Genomic DNA, 23,717 nt, shown 5'->3' on the forward strand with positions numbered 1-23,717 from the left:
TGGTGTTTGACCTGAGGTTTTTCACCTGGGACCTTCTAAATAAGAAACAACACAATGGCATGACTCACCAAAAGGTAGGAACAGGATTCAAGTCTTGGACTCCCTCTACTGGTTCACAGAGCAGGCAGATGGAAAAGGAGGTGGACTGGAAATTGTTGTATCGTCATGGCTGAGGCGTCTCTTCAATTGAATCATGCTGCTAAGCCTCCCTGAGGAAGATTATTACAAGTTGTTAGAAAAGACGCCAGCCAAATGTCGAAACTCTGAATCTGGAGGAACTATGCTGATTTTGTCCTTCGTAATCAAACAACAGAGCGGCTTTCAACCATTTCACAGTCACCACAAACAAAAGACATAAAAAGCAAGATGACAATCAAAGGACATCTTGAGATTGAGCTTAATATATTTTAATGGTTTGGAGAAGACATAGGGAAATGTAGTTCAGCAAAGAGTTTAAGAGTTAAAACAATTAGCGATAAGTTTCCTATTGATCCCTCCTCAAGGTCTCTTATCCCAACAACTGCAGACAGGCTCATTACTCTAAAAGACAACCTTATAGACAGTAAGGACTGATAAAGCTGAATCAATGCCACTGATCAGTTCCCACCACAGTATGGATAAGCACAAAGAACTAGAATAGACAGAAAGGGCATTCTCATTAAATGAAAGCTTTCAAACCGTCTTTTGCCCGCTGCACACAATGAGTAACTTACAGGGTGTGGTGTAATGATCCCAGTCTCGGGGGAAGATAGTTGCAATCCTGATTCATTATAGCAAATTAATACTCCCTAAAATTGACCTTTTTAAGTAATATGGAGATAAAGTCAGAGAGATCTGCATCTTTAACAAAACTAACAGTCCATATTACTCACACTAGCGGACCAGTGAGGCTGTATTGCTCATTACACACCACAAAACTATGGACGGATTAAAAACAGAATTTTTTCTTCTGCTTTTCTTTTCTTTTTCATTTTCTTTTCTTATATCTGTGCCACAAGTGGAATAAAACATGTAATGTTTAGTAGAGCTGCAGAAATTAGAGGATTGAAAGAAAATTAGTTGCCAAATCTTTTGAAAGGCCTTTTGATAGATCAATCATTTCAGTAATTTTTCAAGCAAAAATGTTTGCTGCTTTTCTTTGTCAGTTATGATGTGACTTATGACGTGTTGGACTGCTGGTTGCACAAAAGAAGTAATCTGAAGGTGCCACCGGAGGCTCTGGGAAATTATGATGAGCCTTTTCACAACTTTTAGATTTTTTTATAGACTAAACGATTAATAATTTGCAGATTAATGGATAATGAAAATAATGGTGAATTGCAGCCCTAACGTTGGGCAGATTCAGAGGGTGGAACCAGAAGAAAGACCATGTCGTTTCTTAAATCAGGTGGGATTGAACTATTACTGTGGCTACTGCACGGCATCATACCAACCATGTCAGGCTCAGCTCTTCATTGTCGGATGCAGTTCAGATTTCATGTGTCTAAGATGTAATTAGCTTAACATCCATCATCTTCGCCTGCTCTTAATTAGCTTCTGCTGTCTTTATGGTGTTTCTGAAAGGTTATAAAGAGGACCCAGAGTTGTGATATCCACTAACTAAGCCAAAAAAATAATATTGGCCCTGACAGACCAAAAGCACGTCATGAAAGACTGTGCCAGCCAATTAAAAGTAGTTTTTACAAGGTTACTTGTCCAACATATGCACAGTGCCTAAATCATTTAAAAAGTCCCAGTCATTAAGTCTGCACTCCAAAAAGTTAAAAATCATGTATGTTGAATGACTTTCAACCACCAACTTTCACTTCCATCCTTTGTAAAACCATGGAGAGACTTCTAGACAGTCATGCTTCCAGGCACTTAGACCCTCTTCACTTTGCTTACAAACATCCCAGAGGTGCAGGCGGTGGACTGCTGACTATGTTTAACATAATTGCTAAACATCTTATGCATCCCTTAAGAATATACCAGAGCTTTATTTGTGTATTTTTCTTTAAGTCTTTTAAGACACGTGTCTGACCACTGAGCAGAGCTACAGAACAGCTACTAAACAGACCTTGAGGTTTTTAATTCGTCAACTATTTTGATGGCATGATGAGAGGAGTGCAGGTTTACGCAGACTGCGACTTAACCTACTTCCTCGTTACTTCCTGGGACAAACCCTGAAGGTCTGACTCACCTGTCGGTTGTAGTGTTCACACAGTCAGACTTGTTACAGTACCGAGCTGCTGTCACTTCATGTGGCGTCATGAGTGCATTCCTGCCCCCATGTCAACTGTACGGAAATCTGAGCTTTTGGCGGATTGTTTAGCAATCCCTTCACTTCCCTCTCCCGCACTGGGCTACTACGCTACTAGCAACAGACATGCTACTATCCGAAGTGAAGCGTAGAAGTGAACTTTGAGCAGGTTTATAAGTTTTTCCTCTGTCATTATGGGTGACTCGGACGCCACCGGGGTCTCGGCTCTCAGAAGAAGGGCGACTTTTGCGGCGGGGAGAGGAGCGAGTCTGCAGCCGATGAATGGAAGGTCTGCTGCGGCGTGCCCGAGCTCAGTGACCGCTGACATTAGCAGAGACGGTGGGCAGGGGAAACTACGTGACCGTTCAGCGGACACGGCCCGGTCCAAATCAAAAAGCGAGAAAAAGAAGCGCAGGAATGACATAAGTGACAGACTGAGGTGAGTTAAATGGCCCCAAACTGCTCTGAAGTTTGAGGAAAGTTCAGCGCCGTTTTGTTCTGGGGTCAAATACGTGACGCCAGGCGTCAAAACGTCAACAGCTGACCTTACATTAACTTTAAAGATAACATTATTACCTTTTTTTTCAATTAGTGACGAAAGTTTGAACGTGTAGTCGTGGGTGGTTCAGGTTGTCACTGCCGGGGTCGTTTAGGGTCAACCTGAACAAGCCCTGCTGGTTTTTCTGTCTGTTGTTTATCTATTCACAGAGTCACAAAAACTGTGGGTCTGTCAGCTAAAATGCGCCCCGTGGGCTGTTTCATTGATCAGGGGCGTATCTATAAGGGGCCCCATGAATGAACTGTGTGCTAGTTTAATCTCCTTAGACCACTTATGTAATACCAGAGTTTACCCTGTGAGCTGATAAAGCACTACTTGGTATTCAGTGTAAGACTAAGACTAAATTAGGCAACTTTGTCATGCATAAACACAGGTGTTACCAATGATACTAATTAAAGGTCCCCTTTTTATTAAGTGTAGCAGAGCTTTTGCACTCTGGCTGCTTTTCATGTGGTAAATTCATCTCCTGTTCTCCTCCACTGGCTTCCTCTCCTCATGTCTTAGCTCCACCCAGTGAGGACAGGAGAGAGAGATGTGAGGACAGAGGAGACAAAGTTTTTAAAATGCAAAAATCCTCGGTTCCTTTTAGCGTCAGTCTGAAGCGACAGCAGTAACCGATGATGAGCTGGTATCAGCTGTCAGACTGACTGGTGTCCACAGAAACACTTATTCAAGAACAATTTCAACACCTGACAACATTCTGTTAGGTCTGTAAACTGTTTAAAATAGCTGATTAATAATAGTATTCTTTCTGATGTTGATTTTAATCACCATTTAATATTCCTTTTAAAATCTTCAAATTCATATAAGCAACGCATCAGTGTCATTTGTTAGGCAATTTATTTACTTGCATTATTGTTATTTGCACAATAATACACACAGCTGTGTGAGAATGTGTATGTCGATTGTACTGTGAAATAAAAAAACACAAACTGCTGCTTTATGTGATGCTACAACTCTTTGTAATAAAATTAACTAATTATAAAGTGTTAGACGGCAACACATGACGGTGCATTATATTGCATCTCATCATGTAACTGTTTTATTTTATTACCTGTAGATCATGACACTATAAATTAAGAACGCAACCACAGGTATTTTCCCTGATTAGTCCATTAAAAAGTGTGTGACAGTGATCCCACAGTAATAATGCCTGAGGTATCACTCTACCAGACGTCTTTTCATCGTGTCTCTACCTGTTTGTGTCATTTTTCAGAACATGCAGCGACTTGCAGTTTAATAATACAAATAACGCTTAATATAATTTCCTCATGAGCTCTTTGTGATACTAAAGGACACAAATATTCAGTCAGTATCATTAAATTGCTGCAAAACTTTTGTCAGTCAGAATTTGATTTCCCTGCGTCGGCCCTGATGATGCAACATCAAAGTTGCCGAAACTGTCCAATCAACATCACTCCTCTTGATAAAAGACAGTGGTGTATCCTCGCTCTGAGCTCCACCAGGAGCCTCCTCTCTCCTCGCTCCTCGTCTCCTCCAGGTGCATTTAAGCATTTGGAAGATCCTTCATCATGGCGGAGGGGAAACAACTTCCGGTTCGACAGAGAAGAGAGGAGATGAGGAGGCAGAATATAACATAAATGAAAAGCACTCTTCGACTCTGCCTGACCTGAATGGAATAGATTAGCATCATAACACCTGCGTTGACCCTGACATTTTATGTCAAATGGCTGCTGTGAAAAAGCTGAATTGCTGTGTAAGAAAATAAAGTAATAACTACACATTTGGAAAAAGATACCAATTTTACCTTAAGTTTTCTGCATTACTACTTGGGATAGGCAAGACCCACAGATGTATGGGACTAGACAGCTTTCCTTCCAATTTTTCCCAGTGGCCATGTGGGTATTGCAGTGAAAAATTCTCCACTTGCCCAAAAAGCGTTTTCCCCCACAGGCCACCATTATAAGAGAGAGGTCTGTAAAACTGTGTACATGACACCTCAAACTGCAAACAACCTCCATTTTGATTCTTTCCATTATGAATTTGATCCATGGAGTGTTTATTAAGCTTGGGCGGTGTCTGTTTTTTCTTACCTTCATACCCTCCAGACATTTTACCGAGGTCTATGGTTTGCTGGCTTCCCTTAATCAACAAGACTAAGTCCGAAGTGACCCAAACAGGGCAGAGGCATATTTCTTCTTTTTTTTACTAGTTAGTGCTGTAACTTTATCCCCCAGTTGCCATGTTTCCTCTTCTTATGAAAGCCATGTTTGTCTCCTCAGCTCTGCTGCGGTGCAGATACTGACTACTGACTGACATGTACTACACACTATGATAAAGCATTTCTCTGTCAGGTTAATGGAAAGATGAACATATGTATTTAGGACGGTGTTGAAAGTCATATTATCAGGATTTCTTAACACCCTGCTATACCTTAATACATTTACACCGCCCAAGCCTTGTTTTTATATTTGTAAAACGTTCCTTAAGCCAAAAAGCTATTTAACAATCTATCACATCATCATAAAGTAAAGTCTGTGGGCTAAACAGGAACTCATGAGTGGGGGCAAGGCGGAAAACACTAGTGCACATATTCAGTTGCCCATATAACCAGGAAGTAAACCCAGAAGCTAGAACACTTTTTTGGCTTATGTGCCAGGCAAACACCTCTGGGATGAATCCTTGCATACACTGTTTAGGTCCTTATCATATATCTATGGGCTGCACGCTTGATCCTCATGTCCCATAGGTTTCCATAGTCATGTGACATGAGCTAGCCAAATATGTCAGGGATTTTTCTTGACACAAACATGTCATTAAGCAAATGTTTGGAAGTGATTTTGCTGGTTATCTTCTCTATTTCATGTTTTCTTTCTTCTTACTGAAAATACCAGCCAATCAGTGTGAGACATCATAAAACGCAACAGTTTGTATTTCCTGATATTCATCATTTGATGTGCAATCGATATGATGCTGGAGTCAAATGAAAATAAATGCATCATAAGCTCGCAATGTTCTTGATTGTTCCACCCATTTATCTGTCTAATTTATTTCTGATCTGTAGCTGTCATAAGACGCAGCAGTCCCTGCTGAGTTCATCCAGTGGTTACAATAACTACAGAGGAGTCCTCAACTGGTGTGTGGTCATGCTGGTAAGACAAAAGTTTGCACACAAACAAATATGCATATAATTTATATGCAACACCAAGGTCATGTCCGTGACACTCACATCTTTTGTTCAATATCAAGTTTGGGTTCAACAAGAATTTCTGACCACTACTTTTTGAGAAAATGAAGAAATTAAATGTAATATTGATAAGTATGTTTTCACTAGTGTATAATCACCTGAAAATAAGAATAAAAATCCGTCTCTTCCATGGATACCACCATGTTGGACCACCATGTTTCTATATTAGCTCAGAATGGACAAACCGAACACTGACTCTTGATCGGGCCTTTCACATTTCGCAGAAATTTCACAGCCACCATAGTTTCTCCTACATGCTTGGAAGGGGACGGAGAGAAGATGTGTTTGCAGTGTGCAAAGTCACTGCTAGAAGCCACTAAATCCTACACACTAGTCCTTTAAACACAAGTAATCACACAGAGCCACTTGTTGAAAGTGTCTGTCTGTCCTTTAACAGTCCTCACCAGATGCCTTTGCTGGCCAACTAATAAGCAGGAAAAACTAATTTTTGTGTTTTTCTCTCTGCTTAATGTATTTGCATAGCATTCGAGTGTGCATAGCTAATTAAAATGTAAAATAATGACCTGAATAAAAACACTAGTCTGGATTGAAAGTGTTTGACAAGTTAACAACATTTTAAAATTCATCTATTTTATCTAAACTGGGTCTGGAATAGTGTCCTGAGATATCCAGTAAGCACTGCCGTCTTCCTCTGTGTCCTGATGCATTTTTGTGACATACGTTTTACAGTTTCTTTGTCTTTATTTTTGCACATTACAGTGCATTAATGCATTATTCATAATACGAGAAAGCAAAACATCAGTGAATCCCAAATGTGTACTGACGTGAAAGAGCATTGTTGTAATTCGGTTAATATCCAGGTTATCATCTAATTTACAGAGCCCTGTATAAAACAGGAGAAGGTGGATACCAAGCTGATAATCCATTTTGACAGATTGACACAATCGAATAAATCGAAATTACATAAAACTTTATCCAACTTGTTCTATTAATATGCACTTGTTTTCAAATAGACTCACTGTATCTGATTGTGTGACAAATCTGGTCTTAAGCAAAGGTTGCGTTTGCCATAAAGACTTGACAACCCTTTTCTAAGATACTTTAAATCAAACATGTTACCGTGGAGACAGATCATTTGGAGATTTAGAAAAAAATGTTTCATAGCAGAATCAAAATCCCCAAAATTCTTGAAAAAACACAGAAAACTGTTTTGTTTAAATGTCAATTTTCTCCTAATAATATGCAAGTACAGTTAAATAATTTAATATGATTAACGAGTTTATGCAAAGATCATCACCTTTTCCAGCTCTTCCTCCTCTTGTGCAGCAGAGAAGTGCCAGAATATGAGAGAAGACGAGGCTAGCGAAGCCTTCTGTTAATCCAGGCTTTGAACACAGATCGTTGTGTTCATTGCAGGAGGTTTTCCCCCCATTCCCACTGAACTTCTGTCCCATCCCCAGGCACAGAGCCTTTGTGCTGGGTAATGAGATATTACAATCCACTTAGAAAGAGGAAGAGCGAGGAGGAGAGATTAAAAAAAAAAAGAATGTGGGGAGGAGGAGAAACAGTTTGAGGAAAGAGATGAGATGAAGGGAGAGGCTTGAAAGAGTGGAGAAACAGAAGGATACAGGGCAACATGAACCAATAATAATGTACAGAGAAGTATAGAAACAAATTGAAAACACTCATGAGACTGTCAGATCTTTAACTCTTGATTTGTGTTACAGGTGCTGAGTAATGCTCGCCTCTTCTTAGAAAACCTGTTACGGTGAGTAAGGAGTACTTTTTTTTATTTTTTTTAAATTCCTGCCTCTTTCACATTACCGATAATTATTACTTGTTATTTCAAGAGGCTTAGTGTATGCAAACGATAGAGATTCCAGAGTGTTTTTTACTAATCCTTGTATTTCTTTTTATTGATTTATTTTCACTATTCATCTTTTTCGTCACATACATTTTGATGTCTCTCAGAAAAAGTGTGTAGGTGTAGTTGACACAACAATTTGGACTGCAGTGGTACACTCTGACTCTTCAGACCAAAATCAAAAACATGTATTTTTCCCTCACCTATAATGCTATTTATCCATCTACACTGTTTTGTGTCAGAGTTTTGGAGTAGAGCGACCAACATCTCCAAAACTCTTTCAACTCACACTAAAGCAATCTAGATGGCTAAGTAGTGGTACAGGCCAGGGGGAAATATATATATTTTTGATCTTGCAGTGAACTATCCCTTTAAAGACAAGCCATCCACACTGTTATTTACAAGTCATCAGACAGGACTTCAGTGTCCAGACATCATTAACCTGTCTGCATGGGTTGCTGTGGTAACAACATAGGCATCAGTAACTATATACGCTGGTGACACGGCTTCACACAGAAGCATGAGATGTAAAGAGCCTGTATAGAAACCTCCTCCCAAAATGCCAGGAGACAATATATTTCAGCTGCTGTTTTTTTCATCCTCCGTACCAGATTCTGCTCAGTTGCTCTGATGCGCTTCCGTCACTCTGGATTTGACGTTGTTGTTGTGTGTCAAAAGACACTTTGAATCAGATTCAAGTTGCCAGAGCATCCAGACTGAGACTCATGTGCAGAATTTTTATTGGACTCGCATTTCAAACCATTGGCTTTATGTAGATTTTTGTTGCCCAAACTTTTTAAAATCAATCTGGATAGATTCTGATATGCCAAACAACAACAACAACAACAACAACAACAAAACAGTTACACCTGTGCTTTTCCTGCCCTTACAAGTCAAAATGTCAGTCAGTTCACTCAGCTTAAATCTTCCACTCCTTTTATATAATAAATATGTGTGCATTGTGTAGTATTTTAATTTTGAAGAAAAAAGAAATTCTGGGAATTAACAGTTTAATTAAGACTTCTGTTTTAAATGTTTTGTTTTTGTTTTTTTGTTTTGTTTTGTTTTGTTTTGTTTTGAATGTTTTTTCAGGTACGGTATTCTGGTGGACCCTATTCAGGTGATTTCCCTGTTTCTGAATGATCCGTACAGCTGGCCAGCAGCCTGCCTGGTGATTGGTAGGTAAACCTTTCATCTGTGCAATAAGTCACTTCTTGGAAAGAAACAACAGTCACATAATTAATCAGCATAATGACAACATAAAAAAACCCATTGAATATTAGGGGCATTTGCTTAATTCATTATTTTAGTAAGAGTAAAAAGTCACATAAAAACTCACTGTTTTTAAAATGAGCTGGAAAAGAAATCATATTTGTATAAAAATGGGATGAAACACATGAATAAATGTTGAGTCAAAGTTAGTAATCCATTCTAACCACCAGTGCCTAAAAATATATATATTGGACACATGGAGTCAGATTCAGCTTTGTGTCCTCAAGAACAGATATTATCACCCCAAAACATGTAGAAACTTATTGAATATAAAATGTTTTTCTGAAAAGAAATCATAAGACTTACGTAATTGAATAAAATAAATGAACTACGCCTGAAGCACTGAACTTACATACACGGGTGGTGTGATCTGCTTTATTTCAAGCCACAACTTCTTTTAAGACACACACAGGCCCATGCTATATTAAAAGTTTTTTCAATATTTATTTTTATGGTATATCGCAGAGAAAGTCTGCAGTGGTGCAGCTCACTGTGTCTCTAGAGGGGCAATCACCTGCCCTATATACTGCGCACTGGTGCTGTGCAGCAGAAAGAGGAAGAGGAGGAGTGAGGGAAGTGGGGAGCAAGAGAGGACAGAGAGATGATGGGGGTGGGAGAGTATTAAATGGAAGAGAAAATGAAGTGATGGAGGGTATGCAGAGATGGTTGAGAAGAGCAAATGAATGCATGAGTGAAAAATTAGAGGTAAGCTGGAAAAGAGAGAGAATAAAGGCATGTTGGAGGAAGATGATGTAAAGTGCTGCGTCGACAGCAGGCCAGAGAAGAGGGAGGGATGAAGAGATGGATGAGTTAAGGTAAATGAATGCTCTGATGGTGAAGAGACAGGTGAATCTGTTTACAGTAGCATGGACAGTGAAGCACCTCATTCCCAGAGAGAATTCAATACTTCTAGAGTCACTGCAGCGACTTACACACCCACACTCCCACATACAAATAACCTAACACAATGTGTCTACAGTTTATGGTGGTCTACCTGCAAAATGTGGAAAGTTTTGCGTTTGGGCAACTGGTCCTGAGTGACCAAAATAAAATGAAAATCACATTTGTATACAAGTCTATTATTTCCAAAATATCTGTCAAAAGCTGCTCTGTGGTTACTTGTTGGAAGGTTTAGAAGGGTTTAACAGGTGCTAAATGGTGCCCTTTGTTCCAGTTTGATTCAGGGGGCTCAGTAGTTGTTGTATGTTAAAGATGCTTAACAGGCCTGTTTCTAAAATTTGTCAAAAAGAATATTAGCAGTAGCTTGTTAATGCATTTCCTGAAGTATTTTCTCCTGTTATAGGGCAGTCTTGATGTTTGATTGATCTTTTAAAAGTCCTGCATTGAAAATGTTACATAGTAACCATTGTAAAAGTCTAATACAGAAAATGTACGTTGTATGTAGTATTACAATTATTAATTCACTATAATTAATTGCAGAAAAGTGTCCCCTGTTACTGATATCATTACATTATTATAACTCATGCATTAATGTAAAAGCAGGATTTTACAGTGGTAATAGTACTTTAGATTTGTACTGAAGTAGATTACTTGAGTAAATGCACTTGTCATACACAGCCCTGTTGAAGAAATGGAGGATTTTCCTTGATGCTTGGAACTTTTTTAGTGGAGCAAATGGAAATGACATGAAAGATTTTTTAGTAAATCAGAATGTATCATGATACTGTAATTTGCATATCCTCTGACCAGGTAACAAGACACCTGGTTAGAAGAATTCATGAGTATAAATTACATATAGTTGGTCTCCTTGCTACTGTATGTGATTTACTTTGTAGAGGTGCTTTAAAGGCTAAGATTAAATGTAACATATGCGTAAATAAAGAATCTAATGAGGCCTGCTTTGTCTAACTTACTGCAAATTATGATTGGTTGGATGAAATATTCTTCACCTGTGCATAATGAGTTTTCTTAATAGACAAATCTGGTTATTGTCACATGAAAAAGGGTTTGGCGTGTGAGGGATTTGTTCCTTGTCTTGTCTCTTCATAGTGTGAAGGTTATGATGGCGTCAAAAACAAGCATGTGACTGAACCATTAAACAAATTGATTTGGAATGGCAATGCTGATGGATAGCTGCATTGATGACAGGATGATAGGACCCAGTAATCAAAATGTGTGACAGTTAACACATCTGTTCGCTCTAGATTAGATGGATTGACATGCTAATGCTCTGATTAGGGTCTTAAAATGGAACAATTGCTGCAATTATGTGCCATCAGTGTGTCTCAGCCTAGTCTAGTCAGCGTAATGAGCAATCTGCATACCAGTGGTTTCCTTAAGTTCATTCAGCAGTGAGTTACCGTGCAGTTCAAACTGACACTACTAGAAGAGAAAAAGAAAAAATCTACATATATTTTAGCGTAATTTGCTCTACACAGAATCCGGCTTAGTGGCAACAATTGATGCAAAATAAAATGTGCAAGAAAAGAGTGGACATTAAAGTTATTTTTGGCTCAAATATATCCCAATACAAACACTGGTATAAAAAAGTGGATATTGTAGCTGTTTAATACAAAGCAAGCTATTTTTCATTTCCTTCCCTAAATATGAAATTGTGTTTGTGCAACATTAGCTTGTAAAATGTGTGTAAACTGAACATGTGTGCATGTGTACTAACTTACCATGGCACTCAGCTATCTAGCAGTTTGTGTGTGCTGTACGACACATATGCTCTGTTAGTGCTGGCTCATGTCTTTTATCAGGTGTTGCTGTGTAATCATGTGACTGTGTGTGTTGTGTGACAGTGTGTTTTTTGTGTGACAGAGCTTCGTCTTGCTAAAAAGGCAGCTAAAAAGCTTTTTATAATTAAAATTCATGACTAAAAAAATAGAAGTCTTTTGTGGATGCAACATTTCTTCTTTCCTGATCTGTTCAGTACAATTTCATGTGAGTAGCTTGTCCACCCACTTTGGTAAGATTTGCGTTTTCATGTGTTTCTTTCTAAGTTTACTGTCAGACTAATGAAGCTTCAACAAATGGCAACACTTTACAACGTACTGAACTCGTAGCTGCTTCAGTCAGTAACTTGACAGTCTTTTCTTAAAATGATAGTTTGGATTATTTGAAGTGAGGATGTATGAGGTGCTTATTGATGGTCATTGTGTTACCTACAGTAGATGGAGGTCGGCACACCCCCACTTTGAAGAAGCAGAGAGGAGCACCAACATGGAAGCGCTGTACTATTGTGGACAGGATCAGCAACCTAAAACAATCAATATCAGTTTAAGTGTGCGCTAAATTTAGAACCATTATCATCACTGCTTTACTTTACCATCAGACAGCCTTTTCTGTTGGTAAATTGCCGTAATACAAGCCAAGTATCACTCTCTCCAAACCAACCAAACTCCCAGCGTTCTGCAAAGTAAAATTACTAATTTTGCCTCTGGAGTTTGGTTGGTTTTGCGAGAGAGTAACATTTGGCTTGAGTAACTGCCGTTTCCCATCAGAAAAGGCTGTCTGATAGCAAATTAAAGCAGTGGAAATATTCTATCAACTTTTTTTTTTTTTTTACGTGTACCTTTTTAAGTGGCTAAAATCGTTTAGCTTCCATGCTGGTGTCCCTCTCTGCTAGTATAATCCGAACTGTACCTTAAAATGATTTATCTCCACACTTCTCTGTCAGTTCTCTCATGTCATACTAGCAATGTCATGTATTGGTATTTTTAATCTTGTGTCTCCTTCATGTTGCTTTCATTGCTCCTGCAGCAGACCCAATTGCCTCTCAGGGACAAATATAACTTGAACTCTTTAGTGCAGTATTATTAGCCACAAGTAGCGAGTTATGATGGCTTATAAAGGCATGTTTTCTTTGTCTGACATTCATATTCATACTTTCATCCTGCAGAGAAAAATGTAATATGTTGTTGTGGTTGTACAGGGACTGATATGAATGTCTCATGATCTTTTGACAGTGTCCAACGTCTTCATTCTGGTGGCTCTCTACACAGAGAGGCAGCTGTCAAAGGTGAGTCGAGAAACCCCGCTCGCGCTTGAACATCAGAGCACTGTGGGCTCTAACTGAACTGTTGAATCCGGAGCACTTTCACAACTCCCAGGAGGGATTATTTTTCTAAAACTGTTCTCTCAAACCGACCGACTAGCTGACCCTCCCCAATTGCTTCTGCAAATGTTAAATGGTAAAATGGGAAATTAGTTTCACCATCTGCATTTAGGGCATATTTAGTTATGCTCTGTCTGTTTGCCATGAATATGGAATATCAAGAGCTTTTTGAAACTTTTTGAAGCCACCATAAATCACAAATGTGGTTCTGTTTAAAAGCAGAGAAAACAAATGCTTAAAATTTTCATGTTTAGTTGCTATATTCTCCTTGTTGATTTTAGAATAAGCTCAACAACAAACTAAAACTGAAGATAAACGTCTGCAAACTAAATAAAGACACGGTAGTCAGGTGATAGTAGTTTAAAATGGGACATTGTGCTGTTTTTAAGATTCAATGTAAAAACTCCTGCTCTCCATCTTTCTGTACAGGGTTCGTTCAGTGAACTTGTGGGATTTCTGGTGCATTGCATTAACATAGCAATCATGCTAACATTCCCTGCTGCAGTGGTCCTACTGGTCCCCTCTGTGACCCCAGGTAAAATGTTTTTTTACTCTTATGAAAATACCGTCTCTGCAGCCTTGCTGCTACCTACTGTACATAACAGAGACAAATGGTTGACCAAAAGAGTACGCAGCTAAGCCATTATCCATTCATTGGTAGTTTACAATGTAGCCATGTGTATAAAACAGAAAATAATGTCATTGTAATAAAGATTAAGAGGACACTCATACCCTTACCCTTCAGGGAAACAGTCGACCAGTGTGATAGTGCAGTAAAAGACAGAGTCATAATTGGAGTCGGTTAGTGGTAATGGACCAGTTGGTCATGACTGGATTATTTCCAGCTGGCTCTAAGAAGAGAGGAGGAGGTGAAGGAGGAGGAGATAGGGGGGAAAGGAGAGGAGAGCAGAGGAAAAGACAGGAGAGGAGACATGCCAAAGTAGGCGTGGTTTACAGTACAGGGTCATCCAAGGGTCACCTTCTTCTGTCTTCATCAGGCTGCCTGACAGAAACCATGGCCGCCCTCCACAAATGATAGCAATGCTTCACACACATGATACACCTGCACAGTCCACTCATATTCCTCGGAGTGATTCGTTAGATCCAGCTTTGGAAAAAGTTGCCTGATGTGCATTGTTTATAATTTTATTTTGTAAAAAGTACAGATGTGAGAATCTTACTCTTTGTTGAGCAAGTAAATACCTTAAGATAACCAGCTGCATTCAACATGAAAATATTTCGTCATCCAATGTAGAAAATTTATCATAGAAAATCCAAAGTTCCTTGAGTAATAAACAGAGGAGGGGACTAGTCATTGTTTTCCAAGTCACAAGTTAAGTCTTTGCACTCAAGTCCCAAGTCAAGATAGGCAAGTCCCCAGTCAATGTCCATAGTCCTAAACTTTGAATTTCAAGTATTTCTGTGCAGACATCCTTGTACCTATAATTTGTTGCAACCTCGCTGACTCATCCATGGATCTTTCCATGCGGCCACTACAGAAGTCGACCGTCTGTGTGTGTTTGCAAAACTTCATCCAAGCCCTTATTCTATTCTTTTTAGTTGGGACATCTTTAACTTTAACTTGGTCATGAGGCAGACGGATAGTGAGAATAATTTAGCACACATGTCAATGTTAATTTGGTTCTGGAAAAATCATTATTTTAATTCTTTGCTCCTCGTCCATTCTGGTATATTATCCCCTTCTCTCCTTCTCTCCTTCTCTCCTCGTCTCCGCTCCTCTCATCTGTTCTCTCACTGGGAGGTGAAGGAGTAAAGGAGTCAGTCCATCTGTCTGTCTGTTCTTCTCTCTGCGCTGCTGTTCACACAGGAAGGGCAATGACAGAGGGCAGGTGTGTGTGTGTGTGTGTGTGTGTGTATGTGTGTATGTGTGTGTGTGTGTGTGTGTGTGTGTGTGTGTGTGCAGTTATGTGTGTGCGAAGGGAGGTATTGCATTTACTGGACACCACTTATGCAACCAGTATTCAGCCATTGTACATGAAGCAGAGAGCAAGGATCTGATATCAGGCTTCATTTCAAATTGTATTAAATTTCTTTTGAGGAATACTGTAGTGATGAGGGGGAACTATTCTCTTCTGTCTACTGTCATTATTTCATTATTTCCACTGCTTTTGATGTCCTTTAATGTCTGCTGTGAGGGATTTCTAGGCTCAGAATAAAAAATCGACTAGCTGCATATATGGGTGGATGGGTTTGGTTATATACACATCTCATTAGAGAACCAACTACAGACCTGTGTTGCACCTATTACATTTTTAATATTGGAAAAAATATTGCAATATAACAATAAAAATTTACATCTTGTTCTTTTATTTTATTCTTATTTTCTATAAATGCTACTGACTGACCATTGTTTTTATTGTGCAGTTGTACATTATTCAATCATACATTGCCAAAGACAATCATTTAGATTTTTCGCATATGCTTGGGTTATGGCTGGCTACTTTTATTTTATCAAAGAAGGGAAGCAGAGGCACTTTAAAGGTACTACAAGGAGTTTTTTAACTGGTTATGAAACAGTCTGTTACTGATGTCACTTAAGTAAACAAGACCATCCTGGAGAAAATTGGCTATATCTATATATAATTATTCATTACGCCTGCCAGCAGGTCAGATTCTGCTTGATTAAATGAAGATTAAATTGATTTATCATTTTGTTTTTTTTCATGGTTGAGGCACCACCGCTCATGATTTGCTTTCCACCCCACAGGGGCCTCCAAAATCAACAATTTACTTTTCTTTGTTTTTTTTTTAAATATCTGGATTTTATCCAAGATTTTTGTGGGGGCTTTTCAGCTTTTATTCGATAGGACAGCTTTAAACAGGAAATTGATGAGAAAAGAATGAGGAAGACATGCAGGAAAGTGCTGAGGCACATTCAGCCAACTGAGCTACTGGGTTGGTAGAGTTAAATGTAATCTAATATAAAATCTTATCATGTTAAGGATCATGATGAGATCTGATTTGCTGAAATTTGGTGTAAAACACACTGTTACACTCTGCTTATACAATCAGTATTAATCTATTGTATTAACCAGTGTGTTTAATGTGCAATGATTTCAGTGTATTAGAATGTTAAACAATTTTGTTGAACTTTGTGCATTGAAGTTTTATAATAAAAACCAAAGCTTCCTCCTGAAGAAACCATTGGCAGAGAGCAACAAGTGAAATATGAATCTTGGGACCCTAAAGAAGGAAAAACACAATGTCCTTTTAGATTTATAACCTCAGATCTAAACTGATATAAGTACCCAGGCTTGAAAGCAAGGTGTGTCAAACTGGCATCTGAGGTACATGCATTAGGTGTCATGTTACCTGTCTGAGCTGGCACTTATAGCGGCGGAACGAGTTTGAACTTTTTACCCTGATTAGAGCCCCAAAGAGGAGAGACACACCTTACTGCAAATAATGAAGCATTTTATTCTGTGACTCGTGACTCTCCCAGTCTTTGTCTTTGTCTCCTGACAGAGAGAAACAACAAAAAAACAGAATAGTCAGTCAATATAGCAGATTTTTTTTTATATATTTACAGTGTATGGTTGTGAGTTCACAGACAAATTCATGATTTTAGTGGGAAATAGTGAGTGGGTGATGATTGGCTCCTCTGGTATGTTTTTCCAGTGAAGCTCCGCCTCTCTATGTTTCTATGATGACTATCTACTGTAGCTGCCTTGGAGCCAGTCTAGTTGTCTAGAAGCCACATGGAGCCAGATGGTTAATGGATAAGATCTGCTGTGGTGGGATGCCAGGTGTGCTGACCCCCACCTCACGCTGTTGGCACGACGGGCACTTTTTATTGGTGTGTCTCTGTGTGTTTGTGCACATATATGAGGGTGTGTGTATATGTTTGTTGGTGTCTCTTCCTGTCTGTTCAGCACAATCCTTTTCCATCAAGCATATGGTATCTATTGATAAAGCCCCGTTAGGAAAATGGTCAGTTGGCTCGTGTGTGTGTGTGTGTGTGTGTGTGTAATGGACATGTACTAAAAGGTTTCAAGAAAAGTTTATTAATCCAACATCAAATCATTTTTCATAAAGATGAACACTGACACAGTTTTATGAGTGCATGCACACACACACACACACACACAACACACTGGTAAACATGGTGACTGTACTGTATAATAATGTCCTTGGCATAGTTAGGCTGCTTTCATACTTTGTGTTGAGATGATTTATTTTACTGGGCTTGTTTTGCTGTTTGTTCAAGATCAAATAACAACCTCTCTTTCCGTTCCCCTTTCACTCTCTAAATCCTCCCTCTTTCTCTCTGTCCTGTTGTTTCTGTTCTGTCTCTGTCTCTCCCTTCATCCTCCATCTCACACTTTTTGCTCACTTTCCTCCCCCTCTTCCTCTCTAACCCCTCCTCTTTTCTTCCTTCCTATTTTTAACCTCTTCTAGCCTTCCCTCATTTTTTTCTTCTCTCTGCTCCTCATCTTCCCATACTTCAGGGCAGTATATCAGTTGGTAACATGTCCTCACATGACAGCTTTATCCACATCACAGTGTTGAGTATAATCTTTTTTTCTGTCTTTTTCTCTCTGTCAGTCGGTGGCACCTTTGCTCTCGGCTCTTACACCATCCTCTTCCTAAAGCTGTATTCTTATAAGGATGTCAACATGTGGTGCAGAGAGCTGAGCACTGTCAAGGCCAAGAAACTGTCCAGATCTCTGTCTTGTAAGTCACAAACACCCACGCACATAAAAACTTTGGCAAGACAGGATTTAGATAGTTAATTGAAGACCCAAATGAGAGTGAATTCCATGTTAATTTTAAGGTCAGTTTCTGTGTATGCTTTTAAAAATTCTTCATAGTCCTTTGCTCATGCTGTGACAGTGACATCTAATGGCAAACACTTGATACTGCAGCTTGTGGATAAAATGCAAGTTTGACAGTTACACAGCAGATGGGGACTGTCACAGGTCTTTGTGGACATTTTTTTTTATGTGAGAGAAGCTGCTGCTTATCAACGTCCACACTTGATTGTATTCATTTTCTCTGTATTTGTATGTAATGACTAGAATATGATGTTTCCTCACACATACTTTGCAAACTCATATGTGTGTGCATTAATTCTGCCCATAGGTCCTTCGCCACGGCAGTTAAGTGATCAAAAGGTGTGTTACCCTGGAAACCTCACCCTCAGAGGTACTGAAATATATATACATATATATTTGTAGTAGTTTGTACTATATGTTTCATTGTTTACATATTTTGACTAACTGTGACACTGACCTCCTCACCCTCTCTGCAGACATGTACTACTTTGTCTTTGCTCCAACTCTGTGCTACGAGCTCAACTTCCCTCGCTCGCCCACGATCCGCATGAGTTTCCTGCTGAGGAGACTGTTCGAGATGGTGAGGAAATATCTCACTGCTGGATGTTTTTTTTTGTGCAGTTTTATAAGTACACCTGCACAGCTGATGGTGAAGAGGATGATGAGTTCATTTTAAAGAGAGTTTAAAGCTTATTTAAGGGAAAACTTTGGGTCTTGTATAATTTTAAAAAGATTGTGTAAGAAGATCAGGTGTGTTCTGATGCACGCCACTTATTCTCTGTCAATCTTTGCAATGTATTTATTTCTGTGAAGTCATATCACTCGCTCTACTGATGTGTGTCTTTTTCCCCAGCTGTTCTTCACCCAGCTGTTAGTTGCTCTCACTCAACAGGTACGGTGTACTGTAATACACACTTGATGATTGATGCTAGACTCGCCTGTCCATTCAAATTTAAACATTTTTAATGCCATTTTTTTTGTATAATCATACTATAACTTGCCTAAAACCTCCTGATATGAGTTGTTGATATGATTGTATTGCTTAGATTTCCAGAACGAGCAGTTCAGAAAAACGTTAAGCCGGTGTGTAAAATTCAGTTTCCAGCGCATGTCTGAAAATGGCCTAACGCTGCTTTTTACTTTCTTTCTACCAGTGGATGATTCCCATCATTCAAAGTTCGATGAAACCGCTAGAGGTGAGGAGGACAGAGTGACAGTGAAGCTCGTACTGCACTAAACAGGGTCATGTTTGTTAATCTGTAGGTCTCTCCTCTGTAGGACATGGATCTGTCCAGGATGACTGAGAGACTTCTAAGATTAGCTGTGAGTACAAGCACAACATATTTAAATACTTTACTGCATGTAGAACCGTTTAATTTGATTTTTTTGTCTTCATGTTTTCTTTCACAGTCACTATTACAGTTAATATAGATTATAGTTACCTCAACAGATATTATTCTCTTTCTAAATGACACAAATTAAAGATTACAGGGATTATACACTGCATATTGCACATTATGATTATCGTAATGATTAACTCACTATAAATGAGATTGTACTATTTCTCACCATGACTGTAAAAACTCAGGAAACTCAGGTTGCTCATCAGGACTTTACTTGTAGTCAAGTTGGTTTCCTCTAAAATGTCTCACAGTCTTTTATTTTGTCCTTGTCCATTTGTTTCTTCTCCAGGTTCCTAATCACTTGCTGTGGTTGATGTTTTTCTACTGGTTCTTCCACTCATCCCTGAACTTCACAGCTGAGCTGCTGCGCTTTGGAGACAGACAGTTCTACAAGGACTGGTGGTACGTTTCTGTGTGTGTCTGTGCAGCTTATGAAATTTATGAGGTGTGCTGGACTGTTGCTGCATGCACCTGAAAATGTGTGGTAGATCATTTCAGTTCTTTGCAAAATGAGAGAGGGGGGACTGTTTTTTCTGAGAGCAAGAGTTTGAAAACCCAAGTAATATAACATTTTGTGAAAAAATATATCCATTTAACCATTTGGATGTTTTCTAGAGCCAGAGGAGTCAATTTTGCAGATGCATCACTTGTAATGATTTTAGTAAATGTATTCTGTAGGATAATAACTATTATTTCCTCTTTTCCTGCATGTCAATAAACATTTGAGATTATTTCATGTTCATCAATATTGATAAAACAGCCTTAGACCCATAATTTAGAGCCTCTAATGCTTCTGTACTCTATTTTTCTGCATCTTCCTTCAGGAACTCTGAGTCAGTGACATATTTCTGGCAGAACTGGAACATCCCCGTACACAAGTGGTGTCTCCGGTGAGTTATTCGCACACTAACACACCGAGAAGGAGCAATGAAATTTATAGAACTGAACAAGGCACAAGGCTTAACAAGGCACACCGATGTACTGTATTTGTGGAAGTGATTCATCTGGCTGTGAGAGAGTAAGTGGTGGTAATAAATACAGTGCCTGCAGCCACTTCCACATACACTAACAGCAGCAGTAGCAGCAAATGCAGCGAGGTTATATTAAACAAGACAAAGTAAATTAAATGGTGTTTAAAGTCTATTTAATTCCTGTCAGGGAGGGAGAATTACAGCACATAAGAGAGTTAAGATATTTCAACATTCATTATTAAACATTGGGGAAACAATGGATACTAAAGGGATACTAAATGACTGACAAAACAAATACGTACAATTAGTGTCCTCGAGCCATTTCTACAACCTTTATCAGTGCTTTTGACTTTGTGATTTAAAGTTCATGTCCATCTGTTTTTTTTTTTTGTCTGCCTTTCAGCCACTTTTACAAGCCGCTGCTTAGGAGAGGACTTAGTAAAAAATTCAGCCAATCAGCTGTCTTCTTCTTGTCAGCTTTCTTCCATGAGGTAAGACACCACTCTCTGTTCATGCTGACGCCGTAGATCGTTTCAGTACGCAGAAAATGTACCAAAGGTTGGGTGAATGCGCTTATGGATGCTGAATGATCTGTTTGGCCCTGCAGCGAGTATCAGGCTGTGCCATCATAAATCTACTGGTGACACCATTCTCCAGTTGCCCTGATGTGACATACCTACAAGCTGCCTTTTAAATCCCACACTCACCCAAGCAAGAGCAGACGCTCATCAGCTTGACCCGGTCTTATATCTTCATTTTATCTGCTTAGGCAAAGCTACATTTGTTGTCCCTGTCAGCTCGATATGCAGTTTAATCTGAAGGCTGTGACCTGCTCAGTAGTCCCCTTCTTATGTAGTTCTACTAGTCTTACAAATTGTTGCTAGTTATATCAGAAAACTTGCACCTGGTGTAATGCACCTTTAACGGAGCCTTAAATCCTGTCTTCACCCAAACAAAGAGCAAATACTTGGCAGCACGACCAGCCTTATATCAATATCATAGCTGCTTAGGACAAACTACAGTGGCTGTCCAACTGGCTTGACAACTTCATCTGAGAGCCTTGGCCTGCTCAGGTGTCCGACCACCATCACTGCATATCTGGTTCCACTGTATTTGTGTCAACAACAATATCCTTAAAACTGCCTATCCTCTTTCAGATGAATGTTCTTGTGCTGATGGTCAAATGATATTTAATAGAGAACATTTATTTGATGTGATTTTTGTTTCTCTTTGTCAGTACTTGGTGAGTGTTCCTCTCAGGATGTTCAGACTTTGGGCCTTCATGGGTATGATGGCACAGGTAAGACCCGACACTTTACAGCCGTGGACAGCAACAACGTGTACTGTACTGATATTTAAACAATAGAAATATGTACATTTGTGTAAGAACTTCCTTCTGAATGTTTCAGATGATAATGTGATATTTAACTAGTTTGTTTTTGTTGCAGTTTTTGGTATTAAAAGTCAAAATAAAGACAAGTGGATGATGTTTCCTTTGACTCCTATGGGACATTTTAAAAGGTGTCCTCGGTGTTTGGCTCCAGTGTCATTAACTTAATTAATAACCTCATTAGCATGGCGGGGCATGCTTGATGTATCACAGGCAATATGGCAGAACAATACACAGTATAAGTGCCTCTTGGTCTTTGCTGACTTTGTTAGTTTGTTATTCATTACAGTTTGCTGAGTCATAACACAGACAACAGAAATCAGAAAACAATACACACAGAAAGACTGTAATTAGTCATTAAAAAAAACAATCACCAGCTATGTTTATTTATTAATTTTCTTTCTTTTTGTTTTTACTTATCAGCTTCCATTGGCTTGGTTTGTCGGTCACTTCCTGCGTGGTAACTACGGCAACGCTGCAGTGTGGATCTCACTTATCATTGGTCAGCCATTCGCTGTCCTGATGTACGTCCATGACTATTACGTCCTGCACTACAGGCAGGAGGCTGACTGATACACACACACACACACACACACACATACACACACACAGAACTATCATCTTTCTCTCATGTTGTCTCACTCTTTGCCTTTCTCTTGCACACACAAACAAACACAGAAGTACCGGTACCGTCCAGTGGAGTCAACAGATATCCTATTTTTTACGTGTCAGGATGAAGTGATCACATCCTGATCATAGCATGTTTACATTAGACAACTTGGTCATTGTATCTTCCTGCTGGGAAAAACAAAACATTTCTTCAAGTTGGGGGAAATGTATTTTGCTATTTAAAGTGTAAAACAATGGTGATTGTTGAAATACTACTAAAAAGTTTCACTTCTGTATCAAGTGACAAATTCATGCAGCTTCTCACTCAGGTGATTTTTCTATGTGGTACTGCAAAAATCTTTCTGTTGTTTTACTGTTCAGCTGTGTACACGGACAGTATAAAGACTGTCGCTGATTTTAACACAATTCAAATGCTTTCATAAAAGTCATGACAGAGATTTATTATTCACTGTGTTTCCTCTTTACCTTTTTGGGAACCAAAGGGGCCTTAATCTGTCTGTTTTACTGTGAGATGGAACATCACTAGTAAAAATGAATGTATGCTCATAGGGTTTTATTAAAGTACGATTTTTATTTTTTTATGATGTTTTACTCTTGAATTTATGAAAATGCCAGCATTGTTGTGTGTTTTGTTTTTTTCTTTTTACCTGAAGTGCAGTTACAGTAGTACAACACATCCAGCCACTCACCTTTTTGTTGATAGATTGTGTCCAAAATCGCAAAATTAGTGTATTTTTTTGTCATTGGACTGTTGCCAAGTGATGTTGTCTAATGATGCATCTGAATAAATGTGTGTGTTTGAACATAAACATTCAAAGTTCAATTCAAGTCTTGTTATTTTGTGTCAATGTCAGACTATAGAGGACATTTCTAATTGTTGTAATCAATGTAAATAAGAGTTAAATTGAAATCAAAGCTCACAGAAGCCACAGATTATAATCAGAGGGGAGAGAGTAACATTTTCATAGTTTCCGTACACGTGTTATACAGTAGCTGACAAATGAATGCAAACATTTATATAAATGGACATTCTGTGCCCACGAGTAACAAGTGTTTACATAAAACAGTTATATTCGACACAGCTAAGTCTTACTTGGAGAGGGAAAGCATGTGACTATGATTATTGTATGCAAGTAACTTGTTAGTTGTTTAATTTTGTCTTTCTCTGTCAGAACTATCAAGACCCATACATGACATTTAAACTAACAGCAGTTGTTGTACACTAAAGGATGCACAAGTGCTCTATTTCTCCAACAAGGTGGCATCAGATCAACACATATTTTACAAAGGTGATACATGGTGACATAATTTATCATTTTACAAAGTTATATTATGAGATTTCT

General features: G+C 38.8%; 1 protein-coding gene and 1 long non-coding RNA gene across 2 annotated transcripts in view; one reads left to right on the plus strand and one right to left on the minus strand.

Moving 5' to 3' along the window:
• The window catches only part of LOC146321647 (uncharacterized), a 196,453-nt gene extending 194,134 nt beyond the window's left edge, over positions 1-2,319 (minus strand). Inside the window, exons 1-2 of the long non-coding RNA XR_014771407.1 lie at positions 2,180-2,319; positions 69-209 (exon numbers count right to left, since the gene is read on the minus strand). This is a non-coding gene — a long non-coding RNA (uncharacterized LOC146321647). The remainder of the gene's footprint in view (positions 1-68; positions 210-2,179) is intronic.
• Positions 2,277-22,539, plus strand: dgat1b (diacylglycerol O-acyltransferase 1b). The gene is made up of 17 exons (XM_084726905.1): positions 2,277-2,678; positions 5,824-5,911; positions 7,695-7,735; positions 8,924-9,009; positions 13,036-13,088; positions 13,614-13,719; positions 17,751-17,879; positions 18,288-18,350; positions 18,457-18,560; positions 18,834-18,872; positions 19,135-19,176; positions 19,259-19,303; positions 19,673-19,785; positions 20,208-20,273; positions 20,758-20,845; positions 21,592-21,654; positions 22,168-22,539. The coding sequence occupies exons 1-17, from the start codon at positions 2,434-2,436 to the stop codon at positions 22,315-22,317; spliced, it is 1,521 nt and encodes a 506-aa protein (XP_084583031.1). The 5' UTR covers positions 2,277-2,433; the 3' UTR covers positions 22,318-22,539.
• The last annotated feature ends 1,178 nt before the right edge of the window (positions 22,540-23,717 follow it).

This window comes from Lutjanus erythropterus, chromosome 9 (genome assembly GCF_056507025.1).
Source record: "Lutjanus erythropterus isolate fLutEry1 chromosome 9, fLutEry1.hap2, whole genome shotgun sequence".
NCBI lineage: Eukaryota > Metazoa > Chordata > Actinopteri > Lutjaniformes > Lutjanidae > Lutjanus > Lutjanus erythropterus.

Coding starts and splice junctions, on each gene's coding strand:
- dgat1b (XM_084726905.1), top strand. CDS start 2,434: ATGGGTGACTCGGACGCCACCGGGGTCTCGGCTCTCAGAAGAAGGGCG. Junction 7,736..8,923: donor TTCTTAGAAAACCTGTTACG/GTGAGTAAGGAG, acceptor ATGTTTTTTCAG/GTACGGTATTCTGGTGGACC. Junction 9,010..13,035: donor AGCAGCCTGCCTGGTGATTG/GTAGGTAAACCT, acceptor ATCTTTTGACAG/TGTCCAACGTCTTCATTCTG.